At 40.3% G+C, this 13,831-nt stretch overlaps 1 protein-coding gene across 1 annotated transcript in view; it reads left to right on the top strand.

Moving 5' to 3' along the window:
- The window catches only part of LOC131959285 (V-type proton ATPase 116 kDa subunit a 1-like), a 35,371-nt gene extending 22,173 nt beyond the window's left edge, over window positions 1-13,198 (top strand). Inside the window, 3 exon segments of the mRNA XM_059324437.1 lie at window positions 2,605-2,722; window positions 2,885-3,056; window positions 10,706-13,198. Of these exon segments, the coding sequence (XP_059180420.1) occupies window positions 2,605-2,722; window positions 2,885-3,056; window positions 10,706-10,799 (384 nt within the window). The 3' untranslated portion in view covers window positions 10,800-13,198.
- The last annotated feature ends 633 nt before the right edge of the window (window positions 13,199-13,831 follow it).

Below are 13,831 nucleotides of genomic sequence, written 5' to 3'. Positions count from 1 at the left end.
AGTTTTGGCAAGAACACGAAAAACAAAATCAAAAAGTATGTAATTTACCTCAGAAAAACGAATAGCGACTCCTTGGGAGTGTCTGTTAGTCCAACCAAACGCTGAACAAGACATTTTTAGTGAACTAAACGTTCAAATAAATTGCCAGTAAGTTCGAAGGGTCGAAGTTATGAGACCAAAACAGTAAACAGTCCTTTTTCATTTTTATTTTTTTATTTTATTGACACAGTGCCGTGGATACACATTGCTTTGCTTCTCTTCCGATGAAGAGATTTTCATTTGTGGCAAGATTTCTCTTGTGTCAAGTGTCATTTGTTGAATCAAGGCAGAATAAGGTAAATCGCTCTACGCTAGAAGTTTCAAGAAAATGACAAAAGTTCTGGAATTCTTGATATTTATTTATTGTACATTTAAACAGATGTTTCACAAGCTTCTAAGACTCGATGAAAGACTTGGATATTATTGTAGGGAAACCTTAAACCTTAAGCAAGACCACTGAAGTAGAAGCTGTGAATTTACACACCAAAACAATTCTGATGTCTTGTGCATTGTAACTGCACGTTGTTAACTCACAAGTCTGCTCAGCTAAAATATTTGTTCACAGACTTTCTGATCAGAGATACTGGCCTCTATGTATTTTGCCATTACAGTGTGTTAGCCAGTGTTGTTTTCATTAGCCACTTATGTCTGAGACCTTTTGAATGGAAACAATGAGTGCTGCTTCCATGAACTCTATTTCACGAGTCCAAGGACAAAAGAGAAGCATGGAAAGAGGAAACCAGACCAGCGCACAGCCAAACCCAACAAGAGCAACTCGGAGCAATACACTCCCGTGTCCCCCCCTCCCTGCCCGCTGCGTACAGGAAAGGCTAGTCTTGCTTCAGGAAGGAGTAAACGGAGGAACTCTGTTGGCTTTACAACACACAAACAAGTCCCTGCACTGTGATCTTGCTGGGGGAAAAAAGAAGAAACAAACTCAAACAAGCCAAACCTTTTGCTCTTTGTTTTTTGCCTGATCCGAGGTAATGGTTCGGGCAGGGGTCAAAGGTCAGAGCAGCCACTCATTAAGATGATAACAGATTTCCATTTCAAGTCGTTTCCATAGTTCGTGCCATGCTGACAGTACAGTTGTTATTGGCAACATTTTGAATAGCAGAGCTGAGCAGATAATCATCTCAGTGTTAAGCAGAAAGTAAAATGTTTGTTTTCACACCTCAGCTGATCAGCTGTGACGATATAAATTCAAGTAATGACATACTGGAGATTCTATTGTTTACTATTGAAGCCCATATATTTAAAACACAACTGTGTGATTTATACTTGTTTTTTAATTTAAGCTAGTCTCATCTTTAAACATTAATTTAGAAAATCATACAATAGTAGGGTAAGTAAAAGCGAAACTAAACAGAAATATTCCTAACTGTGAGTGACATAACCCTGGTGTTTTGGTTTGAGATTGGAGACTGGAAACTCATTTATAACAGGCAACTAAGAGGGGTGAAGTTTATGAAAGAGTACGGTGAAAGAAAGTGTTTACCAGGCAGGGAGGGTCTGATGACAGTCCCATTAGGGAAGTACAAGGTTCAATGTTTTTGGTGCTTGGCCTGTGCTTCACCAATTTTCACCTTTCTTTCTGTATGTCACTGCAGTAGTTCATTAACACTCCTGTTGATCATGGAGAATACAGATACGCCTCCTACTAAAAGCAGCAGAAACAAAAGAAGTTCCTAAATGTTATCATACATCCTTTCCACCAAGGTATTTCAAACTGGTTCCAGAGTGGCACCAACCCTTTGCTGGTCTCAAACCAAGAACCACTTATGCCAGGGGCTGGGGGCGGGATTATCTGACTAACAAGACCAACAAAAACATTTTTAGAAACACACTAGTGTGGCTTAGCTTCACTTTGGGCGCAAAATTTAAGCAGCGGTCTGTGGAGAAGATGAACAGCACAAATGTGTCGTACCTGTCGTGTTTGGATGCCAATGTAGGCTCGCAAAGCAACATTTGTAGAGAGAGATGTAGTCCGCCATTGTTGTCATTATACTTGAAGTTGGCACTAGCGTTTCTGGGAAAGCAGAGACATATACAGTGACGTGGCTCTCGTGTCTGTGGAAAAGCAAACAGGTTCTGAGACGGTTCACAAGTTGAACCAACTGTGAACCAGTCCAGCACTAGAATGTTGCTAGGTTCGTGTTGGTAGAAAAAGGGTAATACTGTGAATGCAATGGTGGCCTGGGAAGTTGGCCTGTGCCCCGAAGGTTGCCAATTTAACATTTGCACGGGTAGGATTGGAGGGCTTTCCACTCATTACCAGCACTTAGGTGCCAATGAGCAGGGCACATTGTGTGTGTTTGTGTGTATATACGTGTGTGTGTGTGTGTGTGTGTGTGTGTGTGTGTGTGTGTTTGTGGTCTAAGACTTGTGCCATCAGGGTTGAATGCACTTATTATAAGTCGCTTTGGACAAAAGCGTCAGCTAAATGACATGTAATTTAATGAAATGTTTTTGTATTTGTATATGTATATGTGTGTGTATATTTATATATATAAATGTTACTATAAATTTGTTGTGTATGCTATCCATCTTGTGTTTCCACCACAGTTTGACTTTGGTGACGTAGCTGTCCACCAGGCCATCCACACCATAGAGTACTGTCTGGGATGCATCTCCAACACAGCCTCCTACCTGCGCCTCTGGGCCCTCAGCCTGGCTCATGCACGTGAGTAAAAGCATGCATAGTTTTATGATACATTCTATAAATCATTATTTAAAGCTCTTGTATACAAAGCCCACTTCCTTACCTCATTAATAATATAGATAGGGACATTGATTCAATAAACCTTTTGTGTAAACCTCGTTGTGTCATTGTGTCTGTGTGCAGAGCTGTCAGAGGTGCTCTGGGGCATGGTCATGCACCTGGGTCTGGCCACCAGTAGCGGGGGCGGGTTCTTCGGCCTGTCTATCATCTTCGCAGCCTTTGCCACCCTCACTGTCGCCATCCTGCTCGTCATGGAGGGGCTGTCGGCCTTCCTGCACGCCCTGCGTCTGCACTGGTTAGACACACACACAACACACACATGCATGATATTCATACTGTATATATATTTGAAATACCCCCACACACACAACATGCATGCATGCTATGAAATGCATTAAAAATGTGCAAACTGAGCACATGCACACACGCCCATGTAAACACACATCACATGCACAGAGCATGTGCAGAAAGTAAACACTCTCATATGCCCACCAAATGAATCCCATATTAATAGAAAACATGCACCCAGCAGGCTGTCATTGTTCACCTCTTGAACCTTTGGCAAAGCTGCACTTCTTCAGTTTTACATGCACATGAGGAATGCCAGCAAGATCAAACATTCCTGACCCAAAGTGGTTTACCAAAGTGTGAGCGTACCGTCCGTCCCCCAGATAACCTCACACCCTCTAGCTCCATCGCCTCCTAGCACTGCCTCCGCCCTGCTAATGCAGCCAGCCCCAGTGTAAACTTAACTGACACACAGGCAAAGTAATGTGGAGAAGTCAGGGATTACCCTGGAACAGGACCACAGTTATGGATTACCACAGAGCCATGCAGTAATTCTCCCTCATAGAATATTGACAGGTATTAGGAGTAATTTAAACTTCAAGAGCATATATTTTCTCACTAACAGTGTTTTGAGACGTGGACACAGACACAGTACTGCTGACAACTATGAAGAGGAGGTGTTGTGAAAGCATGATTAGCACACAGGCACTGTTAAATATAAGCACTGAGCATCCCCGTCAGATAGTTCTGTGTTCTATCAGGTTAGAAAAAAAGAAAGGAGCTACATACGTGAGGGAGAGAACAAGTCCATTGAGAATTCACATATGGGATTTTTGTGTTTGATTTTGGATCATTGCAGAAAAAAAGCTCTGTGGCAAACACACATTTCTGATGCTTTAGCAGGATAGTCTTCACAAATAAACGGTGCTTTTATTATGTTTGAAGCGTTAATGCAGCTGACAGAAATAAAAAGCAAAGGTTATGCTTTAGGGAACTACATCACGGTCACATGACATGAATGTCACTACCGTTATACTTCAGACAGTCTCCGACAAGCAGCAGTTTTGACAAGCTAGCCAAACCCATGGTGCTAAGACGCTAACTTACTTCTGGGTTTTAGAACCTTCCTTTTTCATAGTGACAGTTTGCAGCACCTAGTCTGGCCTCTTTCAGAACTCATGAACCATTTCTCATAGATTCTTTTGGGATTTACCATCCCACTCAGCAGAGACTTCTTTGGCATCATTGGAACGAGTTGAGAGTAGTTTTTAGTTGCAACCAGCAGCTCTCTCGCTCACTAAACTGGTAGGTCAGTCAGTCGATCGAGAAAAACTTACCACACGAATCGTTGGATGCACATGTGTACATGATTGCAGCTATTGCAAATTCTGCTTGTTTATTATATAAGTTGAAGCAATGTTTGATGCTGGTTGATCACTGCACAAGAACAAATATATTAGAGTTGAATTAAAAGACGTAGTCAGGTCTCCTGTAGTCCAGAGACCTGTCTGTTGCCTGGCACTGACACATTTCTGTCTGTTCTCAGCGACCATCCACTTATTAGTGGCTTGTTTGTGGCAAATTGGAATTGAGATCAGGTGCAACCTGCTGCACTTCTGTTTGACAGACAATTAATTTTAAACTATTAAGTGAAAGTCTGTTTTCTTTCACCTCGCTGGTCTGGTCCCTGCAAGTAACACAAAGCTTTACGTCATGATTATGAGATGGATAAACAAAGACAGGGAGAGAATATCCTGCGTGTTTTTGTTGGACAGAGACGTGGTGTTAATGTTTCACTGCTGCTCTCAGGGCTGATTGTTGTAAGTAGGTTTAAGTAGAACCTGTCTGTCTGTCCTCGGTCTGTCGTTCCTTTTAACCGGTGGAAAGTGATCCGACCGCCTTTGAAATATTAGCTCAGCTGTCTTTTATTCGGACTGTGTTGTTCTTCCAAGAAACCTACAGTATGAGTTGTATAACCCCTCCTATCTGCGTTACACATGGGCTGGCTGTATGTTCCAGGCTGGAGGTCATGTTGTACCAAACTTTTTGCGGACCAGATTGTTTTGGAAGCAGGTGTAATCAGCTGAGTTGAACCAGAGATAATATTAATACAGTCAGTCTGGAATGATTAAGATTGAAAAGCTTAGATTAGCTTGAGGCCAAACAACACACCCTTCTCTGCGTACTAGCAGCTGCAAAATCTTTATTTATGATGGATCAAACAAGTGGCGGTGACAACAAGAACTCTCTTGGCAAAATATCTTTGAGAAATTAGAGATATTTTTAAAAGTTTGCTCAAATTCCTTTTTTACCATGCCAAGAATTGTCATAACTATTGCATAATCTGAATAGCATATCATAAATTGGTGGAATGTGCTTGCATTCCACTTGATAAAGATATTTTTTCTGTGACAATGTGCTTTGAAAATGAATCCAGTATTGTGCACAGTTCACCCCAGCACCATTTGTAATGGGTCAAATTAATCTTCAGGTTCCCAGCTTTCAAGTGGTGCATACTAGAGCCGATATGAGATTTTAGAGACAGATGCCGATACTGATTTTAGAGGGGGGAAAATTTATCGATAACCAATATGGTGGCAGATGTAGTCATTTTCTGAGCTGGAATGAAAATAGACCTTTTTTATGTGGATTGTACACTGATTTTTCACCACTTAGTAAATGTACCCAGAGAGCTACTTTCTCATACATAAAACTTTATTCAATAATATTTAATGAATTATTAAACATTATACAAACAATGTATAAGCTGACAAAATAAAGAATGAATAGGAATAAAATAAATAGCCTTTGATAGTACTTCTACTAGTACATCTACTTTTGACCTGCTATCTCCCCCTAAATGTCTTCATCCCCCATAATATGACTCTGTGTTAGGGAGGGGTGGAGTGGAAGTGGTTAAATTAGAAAGTTACAGAACAGAATGGAAGGCAGTGCTTGAGCTGTGACAAACTGATTGTATCAATGCAAAAGCTTCCTGTGGCCCACAGAGAGAGGCTGTAGTCGTAGTGGACAGCTTCCAGCTTCCAGTGCTTGTAACTGTGAATGTGAGGCACTTTGTTAATAAGGCAGCAGTGTGACGGCTCAACAGGTCTCCGCTAAGGTTAAAAAGAGTAGTGGAGTATTTTTCACAGAGGTGAGTGAATGGAAATAGTCATGTTCAAAGTAAACAGCAGTCAACCTGGACCCTCTGCTCTGCCGTCCACTCTTCACACACTCATGCTGATGAGCTATCAGGACAAACACACACACCAGCACCAGAGTAAGTCCAGTTTAGTGTGTTAGTTACAAGCATTTTTTCCACCTCCACAGCTGTGTGCAGAAGCAGATGAGAGTATCTCTCATTTCTTTCCTCTTTTTAAGTGTTGCCCTCTCCCAGCTCTGGCAGGCCAAATATTTGCCACAACTGGGAGACATTCCTGGGCACTCCCCTCACTCACAGAGGCCAGGAACCAGCAGGAACTGAAAATCTACCCTTAGTTTTTCCCTCTTAAATGAAGACATCATACGGTGTCAGGATTTGGGAATTACAGTATCCGAACTGTGAATGCAAGTTTATTTAGTGTGTGAGGAAAAAACCTGAAACAATGGTACTCTATTGAGATAAAACTTTTTTATAGTGTTTAATAACACTGATAGATACCAAATGTGCACTTTTTTTGTTTAATTGAAGATGAATTAGAAAACGAAGTGCAGTTCACTGGCAGAAAAAACTTAAAGTGTGTCTTTAAAGCTGTAAGTAAAGATTGAACTGATGCCAGAACCTTGCGGCATAGCTAAGTTACACCTAGTTGGCTAACCCTATCTATCTATTTATATCTTTCTAATAGAGACAGAGGAACACCATGCCCTCCAGAGGGGAAAACTATTGGTGCCACAATATACAACCATTGGCTGAAACACTAACAAAATGTCTGTTTCTAGCTAAAATTGTGACATTGAGTACTTTCTGAGTACTTTTTGGAAAGCGTGGAAAGAGTGTTTTGGCTCCGCCCACTAGTTAGTTCCCCTAGGCCTCTGTTCCCATACAGGTACTTTTGTAGCGGCTAACCAACAGAGTTCCAATGTAACAACAGACCGACGCGGCAAGCAGTGTTGCCAACTTAGCGACTTTGTCGCTATATTTAGCAACAATTCAGACCCCTCTAGCGTTTCAAAATCGCGGCTCAGTAGCGGCTCAGAAAGTACCTACCTAAGGCAGGTACTCTCTGAACCGCTACCTGAGCCGCTAACCGGTGAAGTTGGGTGGCTCTTGGGCGGATCCTCTTTCCCAAGCCACACCCATAGCGTCTCACTAGAGGGAAAAGTACCTAATGGAAACACGCCTTAAGTCTATCAGAAAGGACAAGTTGGCTGTTAGCCAGCTAATGTTAGCTATATGTAAGCAAGCTAAGACACTTAAGGAACTACTGCATAACTTTCTGAGTTATCCACATGCTACTACAACACAAGTTAAGTAGTCTCAAATGCTTTAGCTTAACTTAGCTTTAGCTAACACAGACATTTTTCCGTTATTTGCCAACAGACGAATTAACAGATGCTCCTTCATTAAATACAAAGTCAAAGGAGAGAGATGGATTATTTTCCCCTCCAATGGGGGCAGGGCTTAAATGCACTCCGTTTCTCTATGCTCTATTGCTAGAAAAATGCTGAGTGGATATGCTAAATAGCTAGCTTGCTAAATGAGCTTACCAGCTAACGTGATCCAATAGTATTGTTACAAACCCCGTTGTTTTGAGCTGACAATGAATTATATAACTGTACAGTAAAGGTAATGTGTGTATGCTTTGCGATTGCTTTCTACTAGCCAAGAGCGATGCCGCTAACTGTAACCTAAGATAGGGTTGGCTACCTCGCTGTGGCTCAGCTATGTGGCGGTCTGTTTGTTGCTTCATGTTTGCTGATGGAGTGGTTTGCAAACGGCAAAACAGCTTTATTCTAAATATGATTTAGATTCCAGTCAATCAAGTTCAGTCACTGTTTTAGCCGTCCAGCTCCCCTGTGATCTGAACCACAAGGCACCCCAGAATAACTGTCTTTGTCACATATTTAATTAACATAACTTTGCTGAGTGGGCAGGCAGCATGTCAGAGTCTAGTTTCATTGGTAGAGATATGAGAGGGGGTGTCAGTGACAGACTGGTCCGACTCTCAGAAACCATATTTGGTCACATAGAAATCTGAGCTTGTGCAGACTATTACTCTTCAGTGTCCCATCCACTGACTCGCACGGTCTGTTTCTACATTGCTGTCATCTCTGCGTGTGTAAAAGTCTAAGACGTGTTATTCTGTAGATGCAACAAACTGAGTTCAAAGGTTTGAAAAAGCTGAGCTTCCAACTAGCTTACTGCTGAGCATCGGGTCTGTTCACTGTGGAACAGGGAGCTGGTTAAAGCCAGCAATGTGTGTTCCTGCTTGTCGACAAAGTTCCACTTGGATTTCCCCAATGCACACACTCTGCACTGCAGCTACAAAGTTAATCTGATGTTATTTTACTGCTTTATAGATCACGTATAAGCCATTCATAACTACCTAATTTTTAAACAAATTTCTTCTACTTCTATTTGGTAATAATAAAGTTAAAAATACTTGTACTCATATTCAAAATAAATACTCACTTCCTTATGATGCAGCAAATCTAAAGTTAGAGATGTTAATAATGCAACCATTAAGGGGTTTATTAATTAGAAAATATCCACCTAGAAATCTTAATTAGTCATTGAATAAATGGATTTTGTGGTAAAGGTCCAAATCAGTCATTGGCATTGGCGACTGGCAGCCCAAAACGGTTCTTATTGATGCTAATATCTGATCAGCTGAGTTTTAGTTCATCATCTATGATTAATTCACCATTAAAAATATGTTTAAAACTACATCAGCAGTATAACAAGCAAGCTCATATCCTCAGACCTGAGAGAACACATGGAAACAATACTCAAGTCTGCTGGAGTGAAGCAGTACTCTGTGGTACATCCTGTACTAGAGTGTTTTTTATGAAAACACAAAGGCTTTGGAGAGAATTACAGCCGCCCTGCGTTTGAGGTCACTGATAAACAGGCTGATAATGATCTTTTATAATTTATTTCCCTATTTTTTTATACACAATCAGCCATTTCAAATGGCTGGGCAAAGAATAATCCCACTGTTGTGTGGGAGGATTTACTTTGACTTACTTTAATGGAATGTGCCCTGCCTTGAAGACAGAACAGCCAAATGAATTTGATCATCCTTGGTGGTTTTGACTCTAACAAGAATAACATTAATATCACCAAAGGTGCACTCCAATCTTTAGGTCACACATGCCAACTCTCCTGGTCAAAAGAATGTAAAAAGGAATCACTAGCACATCATGGTAGATAGAGAAGTTAGTATGTTTGATAAGAGTAAAGAGGTTTTGGCCTATCAGACAATAAGTCACATCAGCCAGGATTTCACTGAAAGGTAACAGTGATCTGAACAAGAAAGCTGTAGATGTCCAAGATCTACCCAGTTTGGAAACATACTTTCTTTTTGGTTGTCTAGATCAGCCATTCTCAACCTTGGGGTCCTGACCCCAATTGGGGTCGCAACATGATTTCTGGGGGTCGCAAAATCATTTTGGAAAAAATATAAATGCACAAAATGAATATTAAGTTACATAATTTCAGGGATTTCAGACAGATTTCAGACAGGGACATGTTTTAGTTGTTTTCTGCTTCATTACTTCTCCAAAATTCATTGTATCAACTGAGTTTGAGTGTGAGATTCTGCTCAGTGAACACAAAACAACAACAAAAAAAAAAAAATGGTGTGTTGTTGCTTTACCGCAGCTGCAGTTTGCTAGCAGCTAGCTATAACTGATGCTGGAGAAAAGGGAGCGATGGCTGCAAAGAGAAGCTCCAGGGGGTCGCGGACAACATGCATGTTAAATTGGGGGTCGCGACTCAAAAAGGTTGAGAACCACTGGTCTAGATAACTGTTTTGTAATAGAAATGCTACTTCAAACCGCCAAGATTCTGCAGTTAGCTATGCTGATCAGTGGGTTGGTCCATCGATCTTTCCCAGAATATCCCAACTAAGAGCCTGAGATGTAGATAGTGGAAGACATCTATTATTATTTTCAGTGACATGGCAGGCAAGGAGCTGTTTTTGTCCAATGGCAATGTTTTTGTAATGTATTTAACAAGTTTGTGAGACAAAGCAGTGGCGTAAATGGTAAACAGCAAACCAGTCGTGGATTTAAGTAAGTCATGGGTTGAGTGCTGTGCTTAGTTTGATCGATTTACAGTCATGGAAAAAAATATTATACCACCCTTTTTCTTCAATTTCTTAAAAAAAAGGTACATGTGTTCGGACAAATATAATGATTAAAACAAAAATAGCTCATAATAGTTTCATTTAAGAGCTGATATCTAGACATTTTCCATGGTTTTATTGATAATAACCAAAATCATTATCAAGAAAAGTATGGAAAATGGCTAGATATCAGCTCTTATGAGCTATTTTTTTTGTCTTATAATAAAGTATTTTAACATTAAAGTCCCACGAATGTAAACTTCTTGAATATAAGAACAAGTTGGACTTTTCACTGTGTGCTGATATATTTACCCATAGTTATAAAGTCACAATCCTCACCACCAATTTCTTCCTCCTTTCTCAGGGTGGAGTTCCAGAACAAGTTTTACTCCGGCCAGGGCTTCAAATTTGTCCCCTTCTCCTTTGAGAGCATCCTGGAGGGACGGTTTGACGAGTGACCAGGCCCCGGCCCCGGCCCTCCATCATGAGGCAGCAGGGCCCCCGGCCCCCCCTCCTCTCCTCCTCTGTGTATGTGTTTGTGTGCATGAGCCTATGTGAAGCCCTCTATCACCCTCTAGTGGTCATCTGTGAAACTGTTATTGTGTATGAGCTATAATGTGGTCCTTGTGAAGGGTTTTTCCAGTGCACATGTGCCAAGCTGTACCCATACTGCAGCCTCTATGGCTGTGGCACAGTAGCATCACTGTGCTCAGCACTCAGCACGTTCACCTCCGCTGTGACAACATCTCCTCTGCCAGCTCTCCCTCTGACATATCCATCACCACATACATTTGGCATGGTCTGTGTCCCAATCTGGAGGCAAAAGTAGAGAAGTCTTCATTTCTGTGGGGGCACCGAACACCGTATGCAAATCGTTTCACTTTTTCTCGGAGCAATCGGTCCAGTAGAACCTGTAGTACTGATTACAATTTTCGACAGGCATCAAAGGCCAAAATTTGAACTTTTCAACGACATTCAGCCCAGTTTAGGCTGCTCCAACAACACACTGAGAAACTAAAAGTAAAATCCACAATGTGCTTAATTTCTTTCCAAAATCTCATTTATGATTAAATCTTCATGGTTAGATCAAATTCTGACTGATTGCCATTAAAAGTTATGGTGATCGGCCTAAGGTATACATTTTTTTCCTCCTGATTACAATGCAAGGACATATGGAGTTTGATAATTAAAAGCAGTGGTTCTTAACCTGCAGGATGTATAGATATATAGGCATATTTTAGACTGGGGAATGGGTTTTACCTTTCTGTGTGAATTTGGTAGCTTTCCTGTGTTATATTCGGTGCTTAATTAAGAGAGGCTGGTGTTATGATCGATTAGAGGGAGAGAAAAAATCATGGAAAACCAAATCAGCAGAGGGAGGCACAAATCTGAATCCTGAGTTACAACTAGTTTCAGACAACACACACAGAGACTGGTCACAATGAACCCAAATGTCACTGTAAATGTATTCAGTTTCACTCGTCCTCCACAGAAATGGCGGTGGTGCTTTCAAATGCAACACATAATCCAGCTCCAGCGGATTCGTCCTCTCCCAGCAAAGTGAAGTACAATTTTGTTGGAAAAGGGCGTGTAAGAACCAGGTTTTCTAAGTGTGGTTCGGTGGTGTAATGCCAGACAAACTGAACCAACATCCAGAGTTAAAAAAAATACTTCAAACCTGTGTTCTGTGAAGGTATCTTATGTGTACAGCTTGGAAAAGTTTAAAGGGAAAACCTTTGAAAATTCATCCTGCTCATAAAAATGACTGTACGATCACCTGTCTTCTTACTTACCTGTAGTTTCACTGCACATCTGTTCTCACCCAGAAGAACTGACAAATCAACAGACAGTGAGAGGGAATAAAAACACTGAGATAACTGTTTTATGGTACATGTCTGTGCAATAAGAATGCCTCTTTTATTAAAGGTATTAATACCAGCATCAAAGGCCCATTCTGGTGAATTGGTCAAATCTGGGCATAACACCTGAGCTGTTATTGGAAATGTATTTGGCAGGTAAATTAAAGTAAACCGAACTTAACAGATCACATTTCTGCTTCAACTGTCACAGATATTATGGGGTTGTTAAGTGTAGTGAATGTATGTATAATGTGGAGTTGTAAGGCCATAATTCAACATGTGGCAATATTTGTGAAATGACTACAGAGTAAAAGTATTTCCAGTATTTCCAGAAATTACAATATTACAAAATCAAGTTATGGATCAAATGGATGTGTTGATCTGTTACTATCTGACCAGTGTTATATAGAGAGGAGAACATATAGCTGTCCATGATAAGATGAAAACCCGTAACTTCCCTTTGCTCATTCTGTGTGAATTGGTGTTGTAAACCAGTTAAAGAACTGAAATGATGCATTTAGCCTCCAAAGTGAATTGTTTGGAATCACTTCCAGTTGCTTCAGAAATGTGGGGAATGATGTCACTCAGGACAGAAAACAAAATCTTTTTTCCATCCCTTTAAAAAAAGAATTAATGTACACAAGTTAATGATTTCCAACATATCTTAGCTTTATTACAAGAAATTACTCCATCAAGTCATTACACCTTATAAGTGTTAAAGTGCGCCATGCTGCACCTAAACATCTCTCTTCTGTTCAAACTGAAGCACAGTTTGGATTCACGATAGCAATCATGTCAATCTGATAATCAAAGTAATTGATACTGTAATGGATTTGCATTAACTTTATCTTTTTAAGTGTTTTCATGAAATGTATCAGTTCATTTGAATTTACATTCTGATGCCAAAAAGCTACAGAAGAAATGGACATCAAAACAACACATGCAACTGATGGAAGGTAATGTGTTTGTGATCAGTAATAAACAGACCTGGAGAATCACCTCGTGTCCTGTTTTATACATTTCTCTTTGGGCAAAGCAGGTAAACCAGGGGCCCCAAGGGCCCCAAGATGCACAATTCTTTGTTTAAACCATTTTTTGTGTATTATGCAGCACCAGAGTTATAGCCAAAATTTTAGAAACACCAAAGTCAAATATGCTCTCCTAAAAAAGCTCCCTGCGCACTGAATTGCATTGTGGTGGGTAAAATGGTTGCATTTCTTAATTTTTGTTTAAGTTCAATTTAACTGCAACATTACATAAAGATATGTTAGTTTTGTGTTTTTCAATTGTTACTTCCCAATGCTGTGAGCAGCACAACTACACAAATGCCAACCTGAAAAATCATTCCATCAGACTGCACCTCAACACATACAATCTGAAGTAGATCAGCATATTTGATCAAGCTGAAAACAATTCTTCAGTAAAAGTACAAAATTACCAGCAACAAAATATACCTAAGGTATCTAAAGTAAAAGGACCACTCAGATTGTGATATATATTCCGTATGTGAGAAGCATTTTAATTTGATCAAGGTAGGGCTCATTTTAACTACTTAATATGTTATGATGTTTCATTTAAAATGTCACTACTTTAAATTGATTGTGTTGTTTATGTTAAATCTTGACCAAAAA

The sequence above is a fragment of the Centropristis striata genome, chromosome 21 (genome assembly GCF_030273125.1).
Source record: "Centropristis striata isolate RG_2023a ecotype Rhode Island chromosome 21, C.striata_1.0, whole genome shotgun sequence".
Classification (NCBI taxonomy): domain Eukaryota; kingdom Metazoa; phylum Chordata; class Actinopteri; order Perciformes; family Serranidae; genus Centropristis; species Centropristis striata.
The sequence above is the reverse complement of the archived record's forward strand: the minus strand, read 5'-3'. Positions and strand labels throughout refer to the sequence as shown.